Genomic DNA, 15,919 nt, shown 5'->3' with positions numbered 1-15,919 from the left:
GAGAGCATGAATTGGCAACATGTTAAAATTAAATGAAGTACCCAACTCTTCTGTTCATATAAATTGCAGGACCGTGATGGCACCGGGTATTGTTCCCCCTGGCTTCATCCTGAGGCTGCTGGTGTTGGGTATATTTTTCAAACTGTGCAGTAGGAGCCTCATTTCTATTCTGTTCATCTTCCAGGCCCTGAGTAAACATGTTACTAATATCCATTCGCCATAGCAGATTATGTCACACATTGAATTCAAACTTTTGTGCAGAAGAGGCATGTAGTCTGGCGCTGCCCAGTCTAAAGCTGTTCATTTTAACTGTTCAACATGAGCACTTGTCACCTGACATGACATGGTCCCAGACACTAGTTAGCCCTGAGGGGAGACCTTAAACACAATGGCTATAGTTACACTGATCAACTTCTCTGGATCGACTGAGCGGTCAGTGAAGACCCACTCAGTCGATCCAGAAATCGATGTATTAAGACCACTTTCTCAAGTGGCGCAGTGCAGTGAAGATGGCACGCAGAAGAGAAGCAGAGAAGTTGATGGGAGTTATGCAAGTTTTTTGCGTAGCTTGTGTAACTACAGTCGACTGCCGCTGAATTTGGAGGTAAGTGTAGACAAGCCCAATGATATGAACTATGGAGGCTCCTTTTAATCCTTTTGGGTGGCTTTCTAAGTAGGGAAGAGGCTAATCCATTGCTTGTGCATTCCTTGTGTGTGGGAGGAGGGGATGGAGGAAGCTATGTCAGGTTCCTAAAATTTACTTGAACTCAATTATCCTTTATCTCTTTGCAAGCTGTCATTGTCATATTCTGAGAGTGACCTTGAGCCATGTGATCACGCAGAACACTGCTCTGAGCAATTTGGGAGCAGCTTTCTTACGATGGCTATATAGCCTTGCTGTGACTTTAATCTGTAATTCATAAGGAATTTATTTTCAGAACTTGATTGTAAATGGAGAAAAGGGAAGAACTAAACACTCATGACTGCAGTGTCAGTTAAAAAAAATGAACAAAACAGAACTTTGGAAAGCATTGGAATTCAAAGTTCACTTTAAACAAATAAACAAGCCCTAATGGAAACGGTAACAGCACAGTTAAGGGCACCCAAACAAGCATAAATCTGTCTCCATAGTGAGAACAACCACGGTTTGCCTTATCTCAGCCATCACGCAGGTTCATTTAATCTATAACCACCAAAATATTAATACCTGATTCTTAACTAGAGCTGGTCGGGAACAAAGTTAATTGGAAAATGCCAATTCATTGAACCAGAAGTATTTTTCAGATGTGTTGGGTTCAGTGAACTTCTGATAAAACACAAGTAGGATTCCTTTGGCTCTGGGGTAGCCCCTCCGTGACCACTGTCGTGAGGCCAGAGACCTCAGGGCTTCCAGGGTCTGTGGCTCATGGGCAACTTAGCCATGTGGACTGCTTTGTCTGGAGTCATGGTTCTCAGGGATTCTAGGATTCTTGCTCTGTGGTGGGGAACTCCCCTGAATCCTAGGGCATCCCCAGGAGTTGGAGGCAGCCTGGGAGGTGGGGGCAGCCGGCTGCTCCATTTCATTTAGAAAAATGGAATTGAAATGGTTATATTTTTTTAAATGAAAAATTTCAGAATTTCTTTTCTGCGGGAAACTGACATTTCAAGTTTTCGTTTTGAATTGGTATGAAAACTTTTTTGAAATGGTGGACTTTCCCACAAAATGGAAATTCTGAATTTTTGCCTGCTCTAATCTTAACTATAGAGATCAATCAGACTCCAGGCATAAACAATACACAGAAAAAGTCCTTTAATGATTCTTGATTAGATATATAGCATACTGAAGACAGTCTTTTCCCTTTGCTCGCAAGGATTCCATGTGCCATGAAATACAGATCAAGTGTATCTCTGTAATCCTTACACTGAGATAGATAGTGAAATTATAGGACTTGCATGGAAACCTAAAGGTTAGTGTGGTGCCAAAGTACCACCCATTAATACGTACAATCAGTTATATAACATATCCTATTTTTCAAATCTTCTGTATTTCATCTGCAGGCTGTGCAAGTACAGTGTCTTCTCCAAATGTTAAGACCATCCAGAAAGGTAGAAAGCTGGTAACAGTGCTTGGGCCCAAAAGGTTGGTGTCAACCTTTACACCATTTTAAGTGTTTAGTTTTTCTTGGATTGAGTGAAGTTGGGGCCTCTTTTTCTAGATGATCACCTTTGTTTTGCAACTGATTTTTTTCAACCAGTTCCAGTTGAGTGATCAATTACATTATCTTTTATTGTGTTGTAAATGAATCTCTCTGCAATCTCTTCCTTACAGAGCACAGGAGTTACCTTTGGTTGATGTAGTTTAGCTAGATGCAGCAGTTAACTTGCAGAGACTATACTATAGTAAATTTGCCTGATTCCTCTTTTCTTTTTCATTTGTAGGTTTATCCTTCAGTCCAAGGGAGTAATTCACAACCAACTCTTAGACAAACAGAAAATAGCAGAAGAGAAAATTAAAGAACTTGAGGTAAGTTTTAGGTGAACAAAGGTGATATTGAAAATACAACCTTAAACAAACCCTCAACATGATAGTCTATTGCGTCCCTTATGTATATAGTCTATTTATATAGTGCTTTTCATCCTAAAGGATCTTAAAACACTATAACTCTTATCCAGTGCTGAAACTGCTATCTCTTGGGTAAAATGCAGCAGCTGTCATTGTAGTAATATTAGCAATGCATATCAGACTCTCCTGATAGGTATTTTCCTATCTAGCCTAGAAGTAAAGAATATGATTTAGATATCTTATCTAATTTGAGTATTTGAGAGATACAGAAATACATAGGAAATGCGCAGTGATTTCAATTGATAATGTCAAGTTCAAACTGCTGAAACGGTACCTATATATCTGTTTCATTTTGACCAAAATCAAATGGATATAAACAAGGTTAATTTTTTCTGCTTCTTACACTTAATTCTTCAGCTGGGAGCAAATAGATATGCTCAAAAAGTGTTACAAGTATGTCTTTTTTCAAATGTCCCTAATATATGAATTATATGAAATCCTGCCCCTTAGTATCTTGAATAAAGAACCTTTTAAAAAAATTAGGAATGTGTTTGGAGGACACAAATGATGAGTTGACCAAACAGTCTAATATGTTAATGTTAGCTTTGGATAGGGAAGTAACACTAGAGAAGACAGATCAGGCAAGTGTGTGTGTTTGTGTGCAAGCTCACACCAAGGAATAGTGATGAGAAGTGCTTAAAGTGCAGTTTTACTCTGAAAAGTGGCACTGTGGAGTTCTGTATTTACTCAGTGACTCCAAAGTGAATATGCTCAGTTGACGAGTAGAAAGATGCTTTTCTACTACTATTTGCCCTGAAAACATAACCTAGAATCAGAAAATAAGAAGGCTTCTGTCTTTTGCATCATTAGATTCTACAGACAGAACTTAGTTACAGTTTTGCTGATGAAATGGGAGATAGAATAGAATCTAATACACTCCATCATATCTGCCTTGCAGCACTAAAAGGAATAAAAAAAGTCTTAAATGTATAGCCAGTATTCAGAGATGCTGAGCTCCCACTAAACACAACGAAAGTGGCATGTGTTCATTACTTTTGAAAATCAGATTCTTGTATTTTGTTCAATAAAGTACTTAGATATGATTCTGAATAGACATAGGGAGCAGATCTAAAGAGTAGGAATCTTCCATTTTTAGGTGTTTTTCAGAATAGAATTCCATTTTAAAGACTGAGGATTTAATGTGGTGAAAGGTGTTCTATCTTCGAGTGAGTGCTCATATGCATTCCAATATAGGTGTGTGCGCGCCCAGTGCACAGATTCCCGGAACTTTTTTCCCTAGCAAGCCCCGCAGGGCCAGCTCAGGCGCCCCCTGGAATGCCGCGCTCATGTCGCGGTATAAAGGGCGCTGCCGGCTCTGCGGGTCCCCAGTTCCTTCTTTCCGCCTGTGACGGTTGCTGGAACTATTGCCTCTTGCTGTGTGCAAGTAGCACTCATACCCTAGCTGTTACTGACTGTTCTTTAGAGTTTAGTGTTAATAGTTAAGTGTTAGAGAGAAGTACCACTGACGGGGTTCCTTTATTGGAGCCATGCCGGGATCTTCAGGCTTTAAAAACTGCGACCTTTGTGCTAAAGCCTTCGCGGTCAGCGACCCACACGACCGTTGCCTCCGGTGCCTCGGGGAGAAACATAGACGAGACAAGTGCTGGATCTGTAAGTCCTTTAAGCCTCGGACTCAAAAAGAAAGAGATGCGAGGCTGAAGGCGATTTTGATGGAGTCAGCGCTCCGACCAGCATCCGAGCCTTCTCGGTCACCGTCGGCACTGAGTGTGTCGTTGGTGCGGAGCGCCCCCCCACCGGCACCGTCCTCGGTACCGACACAGGTACCAAAGGTGCCAAAGAAGATGGCATGGTCCCTGACCGCACCTAAGGACTCCTCCCTGCTTACCGCAGCACGGAGCGAGTAAGGAGACACCCCAGCCACGGGCCGTGGAGATCATTCCGGCCCCGGTGTCTCCACGCGGGTTGCCTCCCCCGACTCCTGCGGGTGGGGGAGTGCACCTGCAAGGGCCGTCGACGCCGGAGGCGTTTACTGCGGCACGAGCCCTCATGGCCATGCCTATGCCTCCGTCCCCCCCTCGGACGAGGGACGAGGGACCTGCGTCTTGGGGCAAACCCGTGCTGGGTGGTCCCGGTGGTTGGAGACGTTCTCAATCTAGGTCTCCATCCAGACGGTCACGGAGGGTGGAGAGCGTCGGCTCCCCTCCGAGCTCCGACTCTAGGTCGTTGAGCGACTCGGCACCGCGGCACCGTGGGCGGTCCCGAGTCCATCGCTGGAGTCGCCGTCGGTCCAGCTCTGACCCCGGCAAGGGCCGCAGTTCGGGCTCGCGAACTCCAGTACGGAGCCCGTCCCGGCACCGATCCCGATCTCTGTCTGCTACATCAGGGAACAGCAGCCCACGAGCAGTGGCACCGGGAACCCGGGAGCCTCCTTCCGTGCCGGCCCCGGTCATTACGTCGACGCCGATGGGCCCGGCACCGCTGACTGGGAGGGCAGAGTCTCCTCAGCATCGCCACCGTCGGCACCGCTCCTGCTCTCGAGGGGGTAAGCGGCACCGCAAATCGTCTCGCCGTAGGGGCAAGTCCTCTACGTCGTCGTCTTCCCCGGTCTCGTCCTACCGCTGGCACCGCAGACGTCGGCACCGGTCAACATCATCGTTGTCCAGCCATTCTCCATGTCGGAGGGGCAAGCGACGCATGGGAGGCTCGGGAGACAAATGGGCCATGGGACAGCAGCCGCCCCCCTTGCAGGCCCCGGGTTGGAGCCAAGGGCAATGGCAGTGGCCATATTGGGGACCGTGGAATGCTCCTATGGCCCAAGGGTCAGTGTCCATACAATCTGCGGTGGCCCCTCCAGTGCCCCCACTCCCTAAAACACAAGGGCAGGTCTCAGAGGAGGATTCTGAGCCAGGGGAGGGACCCTCCACTGGACCCATACCTCCATCCTCCTCCTCATCACCGGATGATGCGGCGGCCAGGGATCACAGGGCTCCCCTGTTCGATTTCCGCACCCACCAGGACCTCTTGAAAAGGGCAGCTGAGAACTTGGGCATGGAGTTCAGACTCATGTCCGAGGAGGAGGACCCCCTCTTTGGGCCCTCAAGCTCTGTGGGGCCATCAAGGGCAACCCTGCCAGTTCATGACAGGGTCATGAAGATTGCCAGGAACCTCTGGCAGACCCCTTCCTCCCTACCTTCCACTTCCAAAGGGGTAGAGAGAAAATACTATGTCCCCAAGGAACCTTTTGAGTTTTTATACAGCCACCCTGCGCCAGGCTCTTTGGTGGTCGATGCGGCCAATCAAAGAGACCGCCAGGGGAACCAGGGGAATACTCCCAAAGACAAGGAGGGCCGGAAGCTGGACTTGTTTGGGAGGAAAATCTACTCTACTGCAGCATTGCAGTTTAGAGCAGCGAACCACCAGGCCCTCTTGGGCAAATATAACTTAAACCTCTGGGCCTCTATGCAAAGATTTGCAGCCACGTTACCTCTTGACCAACCGGCGGATTTTGCCACAGTACTGCAGGAGGGGGAGGCGGTGGCAACCGCAGCCCGGCAGTCTGCCAGCGACGCGGCGGACACTGCTAGCAGGGCGATGGCCTCCGCTGTTGTCATGCGCCGCTGTTCTTGGCTTCAGGCGTCCGGCCTGTCCCAGGAGGTTCAACAGGCCATACAAGATCTGCCTTTCGATGGCTTAGGGCTCTTTTCAGAAAAGACAGATGAAAAACTGCATGCCCTTAAGGACTCTCGGGCTACCCTGAAGTCCCTCGGGCTGTACACCCCCAGGCCTCAAGACGGCAGTCCAGGCCGCAAGCCCAGAGGCAACCGCCACCCCCACCTAGGCAGGCTCCCCGACCCGCCCAGCAGAGGAGAGGTCACGAGCGCTATCGTGGGCCCAACAGAGGAGGCCAGCAAGGGTCCTCTGCTGGGGGCCAGCAAGGGCCTTCTAAAGGGGGTAATGTTAATAAACGTTCTCTCTTCGAGTGATTGCTCATATGCATTCCAATGTAGGTGTGTGCGCGCCCCGTGCACAGATTCCCGGAACTTTTTTCCCTAGCAAGCCCCGCATGGCCAGCTCAGGCGCCCCCTGGAGTGCCGCGCTCATATCGCGGTATAAAGGGTGCTGCTGGCTCCGCGGGTCCCCAGTTCCTTCTTTCCGCCTGTGACGGTTGCTGGAACTATTGCCTCTTGCTGCGTGCAAGTAGCTCATTCCCTAGTTTTCTTTTACTGTTCAGAGTTGTTGTTTATTAGTTGTTATAGTTAGTTATAGTGATAAGGTTAGAACCCCGGACGGGGTTCCTTCTACGAGGAGTCATGCCGGGTTCCACAGGCTTTAAGAACTGTGACTTGTGTGGTAAAGCCTTTCCGATCAGTGACCCGCATGACCGCTGTCTCCGGTGCCTAGGCGAAGAACACCGTCGAGACAAGTGTAAGATTTGTAAGTCCTTTAAGCCTCGGACCCAGAAAGAACGAGACGCGAGGCTAAAGGCAATTCTAATGGAGTCGGCGCTCCGTCCAGCTTCTGAGCCGTCCCGGTCTCCGTTGGCACCGAGTGTGTCATCGGTGCGGAGCGCCCCCCCACCGGCACCGCTTTCGGCACCGCCGCGGGCTTCTAAGGTGGCCAAGAAGACGGCACGACCTTCGGCCGCACCCAAGATCTCCCCCCGGCCCGCGCAGGGCGGAGGGAGTACGGAGACGCCCCAGCCAAGAGCCGTTGAGACTACTCCGGCACCGGGGTCTCCACGCAGGCTGCCTCCCCCGACTCCTGGGGGTGGGGGAGTGCACCTGCAAGGGCCGTCGACGCCGGAGGTGTTTACTGCGGCACGAGCCCTCATGGCCTTGCCCACGCCTCCGTCTCCCCCTCGGCCGAGGGACAAGGGACCCGCGTCTCGGGGCAAACCCGCGCTGGGTGGTCCCGGTGGTTGGAGACGCTCCCAATCTAAGTCTCCTGCCAGACGGTCACGGAAGGTGGAGAGCGTCGGCTCCCCTCCGAGCTCCAACTCCAGGTCGTCGAGCGACTCGGCACCGTGGCACCGTGGGCGGTCCCGAGTCCGTCGCCGGAGCCGCAGGTCCAGCTCCGATTTGAGCGGGGACCGGGATTCGGGCTCACGATCTACGGTGCGGAGCCCGTCCTGGCACCGATCGAGGTCACTGTCGGTCGATTCGAGAGGCAGCGACTCACATCTGGCGGCACCGCTGATCCCGGCACCGACGGCTGCTTCGGCACTGTTGCCGGCTCCGGCACCAATGGGCCTGGCACCGGTGATGGCACCGTTGCAACCGGCACCAGTGATGGCACCGGCACCGACATCGGGGCGACTGGACTCCCCTCAGCGTCGCCATCGTCGGCACCGCTCTCGGTCTCGAGGGGGCAAGCGGCATCGCAAGTCCTCTCGCCGCAGGGGCAGATCGGGTGCGTCGTCGTCGTCGTCCCCGTCCTCCTCTTACCGCCGGCACCGCAGACGTCGGCACCGGTCCACGTCGTCCTCATCGGACCGCTCCACGCGCCGGCGACATAAGCGACGCACGGGGGGCTCTGGTGACAAGAAGGCGGTGCTGCTGCATCAGCCTTCCCTGCACCTGATGAGGCAGCGGCAAGGGACCGTAAAGGGCACCTGTTTGATTTCAGGGCCCACCAAGACCTCCTTAAGAGGGCTGCTGAGAACTTGGGCATGGAGTTTAAACTCATGTCCGAGGAGGAGGACTCCCTCTTTGGGCCCTCGAGCTCTTTGGGACCCTCCCGGGCGACCTTGCCAGTGCATGACAATGTCATGAAGATAGCGAGGAAGCTTTGGCAGACCCCTTCCTCCCTGCCTTCCACCTCCAAGGGGGTGGAACGAAAATATTACGTCCCCAAGGATCCTTTCGAATTCCTGTACAGCCACCCTGCGCCCAGCTCTCTGGTGGTCGATGCGGCCAACCAGAGGGACCGTCAGGGGGTCAGGGTAGCACCCCTAAGGACAAGGAGGGCCGTAAGCTGGACTTGTTTGGGAGGAAAATCTACTCTACTGCGGCGCTGCAGTTTAGAGTAGCGAACCACCAGGCCCTGTTTGGGAAGTACAATAAGAACCTGTGGGCCTCGATGCAGAGGTTTGCCTCCCAGCTGCCCTCTGACCAGGAGGCGGATTTTTCCACGGTTCTGCATGAGGGAGCTGCGGTGGCTACCGCTGCGCTGCAAGCGGCTAGCGACGCGGCGGACACAGCCAGTAGGGCAATGGCCTCGGCGGTCGTGATGCGCCGCTGTTCGTGGCTTCAGGCCTCTGGCCTCACTCAGGAGGTTCTGCAGGCTATCCAGGACTTGCCGTTTGATGGCCTGGGTCTGTTTTCGGAGAAGACAGATGACAAGCTCCACGCTCTCAAGGACTCTCGGGCCACCCTGAAGTCTCTGGGGTTGTATACTCCTCAGGCCTCCAGGCAGCAGTCCAGACCGCAGGCCCAAAGGCAACCACCGCCCCCGCCCAGGCCGGCTCCTCGACCACCCCAGCAGAGGAGGGGTCGTGAGCGCTACCGCGGTCCCAGCAGAGGAGGCCGCCAAGGGTCCTCTGCGAGGGGCCAGCAGGGGCCTGCAAAAGGGGGTAATCAGTCTAATAAACGTTTTTGATCCAGAGCAGGAGGGTAGTACTCTTCCTTCTCTCTGGGATCCTGGTCGGCCGTTTGGGGACAGGCTTCGCCCTTTCCTTTCAGAATGGGAAGCCATCACTACGGACCGCTGGGTCCTGGAGGTGATTGCCAAAGGGTACGCCCTCCAGCTTACAACCTCCCCTCCCAACACCCCCCCAAGGCTGTCCCCCATTGGGGATCCGGCCTCGGTTCAACTCCTAGTGCAGGAGATTGGGTCGCTCCTCACGTTGGGGGCAGTGGAGGAAGTCCCACTGGCCGAAGAGGGCAGGGGCTTTTATTCTAAGTATTTCTTAATCCCCAAGGCGAAGGGAGGCCTTAGGCCCATTCTGGACCTCCGTGGCCTAAATAGGTATATTAGGCGAGTTAAGTTTCGTATGGTCTCCCTCGCCACAATCATTCCGGTCCTTGACCCAGGGGATTGGTATGCCGCCCTTGACTTAAAGGATGCATACTTTCACATCTCGATATTACCGGCCCATAGGCGGTTTTTGAGGTTTGTGGTAGCAGGACGCCATTATCAGTTTCGGTCCCTACCCTTTGGGCTCTCCTCAGCACCTAGGGTTTTTACTAAGTGTATGGCTGTGGTGGTAGCCCACCTGCGCCGTAAAGGTGTTCAAATCTTCCCCTACCTGGATGACTGGTTAATCAGGGGGAGGTCGAGTTCCCATGTGAGACATAGTCTGTTCCTCACACGCGACTTGTGCACTAGACTGGGGCTGCTTACGGTTTATGGTAGCTGGGCGACACTACCAGTTTCGGTCCTTATCCTTTGGGCTCTCCTCAGCACCCAGAGTCTTTACTAAATGCATGGCTGTGGTGGTGGCCCACCTGCGTCTCAGTGGGGTTCAGATCTTCCCCTACTTAGATGATTGGCTAATCAGGGGGAAGTCAAGAACTCATGTGAGAAATAGTCTACATCTCACCCGCGAGATATGCACCAGACTTGGGTTGCTTATTAATGAACAAAAATCCACGCTTACTCCAGTACAATGTATAGATTTTATTGGAGCTACATTGGATGCGGTACAGGCCAGAGCCTTCCTCCCTCAGACTCCGTTCGAGGCAATGGCGGCCATTATATCCGATCTCCACAGGTCCCCCACGACGACAGCCAGGCATTGTCTGCAGCTGTTTGGACATATGGCAGCCTCCACGTATGTAGTGAGGCTGGCCCGCCTTAGGCTTAGGCCTCTTCAGGCGTGGTTAGCCTCGGTGTATGTGCCAAACAGACATTCTCTAACTAGAGTGGTCATGGTTCCCCCACAGGTGCTGTCATCCCTCAATTGGTGGAGGGACCCAAGGGAAGTGATGATGGGCGTCCCATTCAGAGACTTAACCCCATCTGTGACGCTCATCACAGACGCATCCGATATGGGATGGGGAGCCCACATCTGTCGCAACCGGGGCACCCAAGGACTTTGGTCACCAGAAGAGAGGGCTCTGCACATCAATGTACGCGAGCTCAGAGCGATCCGGTTGGCCTGCAAGGCCTTCCTTCAGTTCCTGAAGGGCAGGGTGGTCCAGATCCTCACGGACAATACCGCAGCTATGTTCTACGTGAACAGACGGGGGGGGGGGGGGGGGGGGGCACGCTCCTCGGCTCTCTGTCAGGAAGCTATCCGGCTGTGGGATTTCGCGGTGAGGCACGATTTTCACTTATCTGCCTCTCACCTCCCTGTGGTCCGGAACGACGAGGTGAACCGCCTCAGCAGGTCATTCTCATCCCGCCACGACTGGTCGTTACACCAGGACATAGTGACTTTAATCTTCCAGAGGTGGGGTGTTCCCCATCTAGACCTGTTCGCATCAGCCTGGAACAGGAAATGCCCAAGGTTTTGCTCACTCAGGGGTCGCGAGCCGGGCTCGCTGTCCGATGCATTCCTGATAGACTGGACAGGGGACCTAATGTACGCATTCCCCTCCATTCCGCTCCTGCCCCAAGTCCTTCTCAAGATCAAGAGGGACAGGGCGAACATCATCCTGATCGCCCCAGCGTGGCCGAGACAGCATTGGTACAGCATGCTGCTCGACCTTTCCATCACCGAGCCGATTCTGCTACCCAGACGATGTGGCTTGATCTCCCAGGACCAGGGGCAATTGTTGCACCCGGACCTGGACTCCCTCCACCTTACTGCCTGGAGACTCTGTGGCTGACGGAGGGAGAGAGGGCCTGCTCCTTACAAGTTCAGCAGGTTCTCCTGGGTAGCAGGAAACCATCCACGCAAGTTACGTACAGAGCTAAGTGGAGGAGGTTTTCGGGGTGGGCAGAATCGAGAGGTTTACATCCGAGTGTCTCACCCATACAGGCTATCTTAGAGTACCTGCTGCAGCTTAAGCTGCAAGGCCTGGCCCTGGCTTCTCTCAAGGTACACCTGGCCGCCATTTCGGCTTTCCACCAGCCGATGGATGGGTGGTCCCTATTCTCTCACCCCATGTCAGTTAGGTTCCTTAAGGGGGTGTAGAGGACCTTCCCTCGGGGGTGGAGAGGACCTTCCCTCAGGTCCGGGACCTGGTGCCGCCCTGGGACCTCAACTTGGTCCTTAACATGCTGATGAGACACCCCTTTGAGCCCATGGCCACATGCTCCCTTCTCCTTTTGTCTTGGAAGGTAGCCTTCCTGGTGGCCATTACCTCAGCCCGGAGGGTCTCCGAACTAAGGGCATTGACCTCGGAGCCCCCCTACACAGTTTTTTATAAGGATAAGGTCCGGCTGAGACCTCACCCGGCATTTATGCCTAAGGTGGTGTCCCAGTTCCACTGTAATCAGGATATTTTCCTTCCTGTGTTCTTTCCAAAACTCCACTCAGCGAATCTCCAACTGGATTACGGCCTGCATCAGAGCCTGTTACGAGCAGGCAGGGGTGCCCCTTCCAGGTGCGGTGAGAGCACACTCAGCTAGGGCCCAGGCCTCCTCCACGGCCTTCCTGGAATGGGTGCCCCTGCAGGACATCTGCAGGGCAGCAACCTGGTCGTCGATCCATATGTTCACGTTGCACTACGCCATCGTGGAGTAGGCAAGGGAAGATGCGGGATTCGGCAGAGCGGTGCTGTCAAGAGCAGGTCACCGATAACTCCTACCCACCTCCAAGGTATGGCTAAGTAATCACCTATATTGGAATGCATATGAGCAATCAGTCGAAGATAGAAAACAAGGTTACTTACCAGTAACTGTTGTTCTTCGAGATGTGTTGCTCATATCCATTCCAAACCCACCCCCCATCCCCACTGTCGGAGTTGGCAGAAAGAAGGGACTGGGGACCTGACCCGCGGGGCCGGCAGCGCCTTTTATACCGCGACATGCGCGTGGCTCTCCAGGGGGCGCCTGAGCTGGCCCTGCGGGGCTTGCTAGGGAAAAAAGTTCCGGGAATCTGTGCACTGGGCGCGCACACACCTATATTGGAATGGATATGAGCAACACATCTCGAAGAACAACAGTTACTGGTAAGTAACCTTGTTTTCTGAGTCAAAGAATAGAGGGTAGGATGGGGCAGATTTGAAGTGGTTTTGGATGCTGTGTTTGAGTAGGGTAATCTTACGTCTGCATTTCCTTGGTATCTACCGTTCACATTTGTGGTGTTTCCCGTGTAATATTCTTGAAAAGTAATATACACTGTAACTACAGAGATGTGCCTGCAACCATAACAGCAGTGACAAACTTTGATGTGGGAATATGGTTTTGTAATAGTAGTATCCTAATAAAAGTAGGATCCACCTTGAGGGAGATAGCTTAACCTTTGAAAATCTGTTTTTAACTGTCTCAGTTTTCAGTGGAAAGGAGAGAACAGAGTTATCTAGGGGGGCAACTATGCTAATGATGAGGCAAAATAACATTTTAACTGCATTTTGGATATTATCAAATGTGGGGTTGTCAGGTCTGATCAAGCTGAGACTATGCTTATTTAATTATGCAGTCAAGGGCAGTGTAGATGTACAGTAATGTCCAGTACTCTGGAGAAAAACATTAACAATGTATTTATAGAAAATTCATGCTCTCGCTCTCTCTCTCCCCCCATGAATAACCTGAGAGATGCACTTGAAAATTACAGCTTTCATTTCTGAACTGAGGTAATTGGGTTGACCTCATTGTTAGGACAGTCAGTGATGTAATGAGTACCCATCCTGCTGTCATGCTGACAACAGTTATTAAAAATGTTACAGTTCAAAATGTAAGCATTTTATTTATTATGTCGTGGAAAAGAATCACACTGCTACATTTTAGAGTTGGATTGGATGCAGCTTTAATTGTGACACACACAATCACATAACCATAACTATGGGGAATACTATAGCCATAGGGAAAACCCAGGTGGCTATAGGGAAGTCAAGCAGCATGTCTGGATGCTGGGCAAATGTACTTCACCTGGCTACCAGATACAAAAGACTTATATAGGGGTTGCTTAGGTTCGTTTACATGTTGATCATATAGTGGAATTTGATTAACAATTTATACTTAACAGAAAAGACAATCACAATGCACAGTGGGGCACACCAGACGCCCTCACAGGAATGCCCAGTGAATCACTTGAGTATACAATGTAGTTTTCAGGGACCCTGGTTAACTCCCGAAGATGGGTGGTGACACATTACTTGTTCAAATGCTAATTTGTATGGAGTAAGTTTCTATGGGGCCAGTAAGACAAAGGGGGGCAGGTACTGGTACTTATCAAAACAGGTGAAGTCTGTTCAGACTTCAATAAGGCTTAAGGCTCATAACAGAGACTTGCCTCTCGGGTCTGGTTCAGAGACCTCTTGTGTGACTTTAACATCTTTATCCTAATTTCAGTTTCAGGCTACAACTTCAGGCCAGGCCTTCTATGACCAGTTTCAGGCCAGGCATTCTATTAATCAATTTTATGATTAATTCTTTGATTCCACATTTAAATATTAAGGAATTTCTTCTTATTGTTCATTAGGGCCTTGTCTGTACAGGGACAATTGGTATATAGTCTGGGAGAATAATGTAGTAAAATCTCAGTCTGTGGGCAAGTTAGTGATAGAAAGGTGAGGGAGATGTCATTCGATTTGTAAAAATCTACAGAATCATAATTTCAATGGTGTTACCATCTGCAGCATGGCAGGGGTGCTCCCAGCTCCAGGTCCTTTGGTTAGTGAAAGTTTTGATAATACAGTGTTATTGGAAATAAGTCGAGTTGGGTATCATTCCAAAGCCTTTTCTCCCATGAACACAATGTTAAACGTAGAACAATTACTGTAGCCCATAGGGCAAGCTTTCCTATTATATTCACAGCTTTTATTATTTTATATTTAGCTGTTTTTATTATATTCAGCCGTAACACAAGAAACCTGTGGGCCTGTATCCTGAAAGATATTAGCATAAGTGTGTTTAAGTAGGCTGTAACCCTTGGCATAGGTTAACGGCTACTTTTAAATTTTGGGAACTAAGAAGAGCTTGCTCGATGGTAGGAGTTAGAATGTTCCTGGAAGTACTACTGCAAGGAATATGGAAGTAATAACTGCAAATCCACTTAAGCAAGCTTCATTACACCATATGCCGATGAAATTTTTTGAGCAAATCACATGCTACAGTGTTTTACCTGCAAGGTATGCGGTTAATTCATCCTTTGTGTGAGTATGAGACAGTAGCTTCTTCACTGTGACATTGGAGATGTTTGCGGGATCAGAGATTTTATATTTGACAAGTGCAGTGCTATGGAATCTCTTCTTTCTGGTAATATCTTTAATTGATTTCTCTGCATACGTGTCAAACATGAGATGGACTTCATTACAGGTCCAGTATTTTCTCGGTAGCCTCATAATGAAGTGTTCTGCCAAATCTTGGCAGGTGTTAACAGTTTCTAGTTTGTTGACAACTTTACCTTAGCCTACCATCTATGATTGCTATGCTCAAAGGCCTCTGCTGGCATAAGGTCCTGGACATGTTGTCAGTAGGTGCTGACTTAGGAAGATCATGCAAGATGTGCATTAGTTTGCTTTTCGCCTGGCACATATGGATTGTTCCATCACATGCAAACATTGATTGTGGTACCACAGAGACCTCGTACCTTCCCAAAGTCTTACGTAGATCATCATCATGCTGAGATCTGGACTTGCCCAGTAGAGAAGCAAACAATGAACTGTCTGCAGTTAGCTTTGTAACAATCCCTGCCACCTTCACTCTTACTTCCTTCTTTGCATTTGAGCATGCCATTAGTCTGTTTTTCTTAATGGGAGCCCATAGATTGACAGAGCCTTAGATAATTCTTTGTGTTTTGAAGGCTTCATACAAGTCATGACCCAGAGTACCATTCGACTGACCTGTTTAGCTGTCTCATCACTGAAGACTGCTTTTGTCATAATATTAATGAGCTCTGGTCTGTCCTATGCGAATGGGTAGCCAGTACGCGTAAGCTCTGCTTGTAGCTTTAAAATTGCTCCATCTTGATATTTAACAGCACCTAATGAGTCTAGATCAGTGGTTCCCAAACTTTTTGGCTCCAGGGCCACAAATATAATGTTTACAACCCTGAATGGCCACCAGTCCCCGCCACCAGTCCCTCTCACCCCCCTACTGCAGCCTGAGGTAAGGAGTTCAGCGAGGAGGATCTCCTGTCCCCCTGGCTGCAGCAGGGAAATGGTACACGCCACCTGGGTCTCTCGGCAGTGGCTCCCTTCTGTAGCTAGGGGGATGGGAGATCAGTGCTCCTCTCCCTCTGGCTCCAGCAGGGACTCAGTGCCTAGGGACCCAGGCAGAGCACTTTGCTCTCTGCTGGAGCTGTGG

At 50.6% G+C, this 15,919-nt stretch overlaps 1 protein-coding gene across 1 annotated transcript in view; it reads left to right on the top strand.

Moving 5' to 3' along the window:
- PFDN1 (prefoldin subunit 1) overlaps window positions 1–15,919 on the top strand; it is a 54,419-nt gene that overhangs the window by 16,429 nt on the left and 22,071 nt on the right. The window contains exon 3 of the mRNA XM_067566456.1: window positions 2,419–2,503. Coding sequence (XP_067422557.1) covers window positions 2,419–2,503 — 85 coding nt within the window. The remainder of the gene's footprint in view (window positions 1–2,418; window positions 2,504–15,919) is intronic.

Source organism: Emydura macquarii, unplaced genomic scaffold (assembly GCF_026122565.2).
Source record: "Emydura macquarii macquarii isolate MOO-44397 ecotype Brisbane River unplaced genomic scaffold, CSIRO-AGI_Emac_v2 contig_2768, whole genome shotgun sequence".
NCBI lineage: Eukaryota > Metazoa > Chordata > Testudines > Chelidae > Emydura > Emydura macquarii.
The sequence above is the reverse complement of the archived record's forward strand: the minus strand, read 5'-3'. Positions and strand labels throughout refer to the sequence as shown.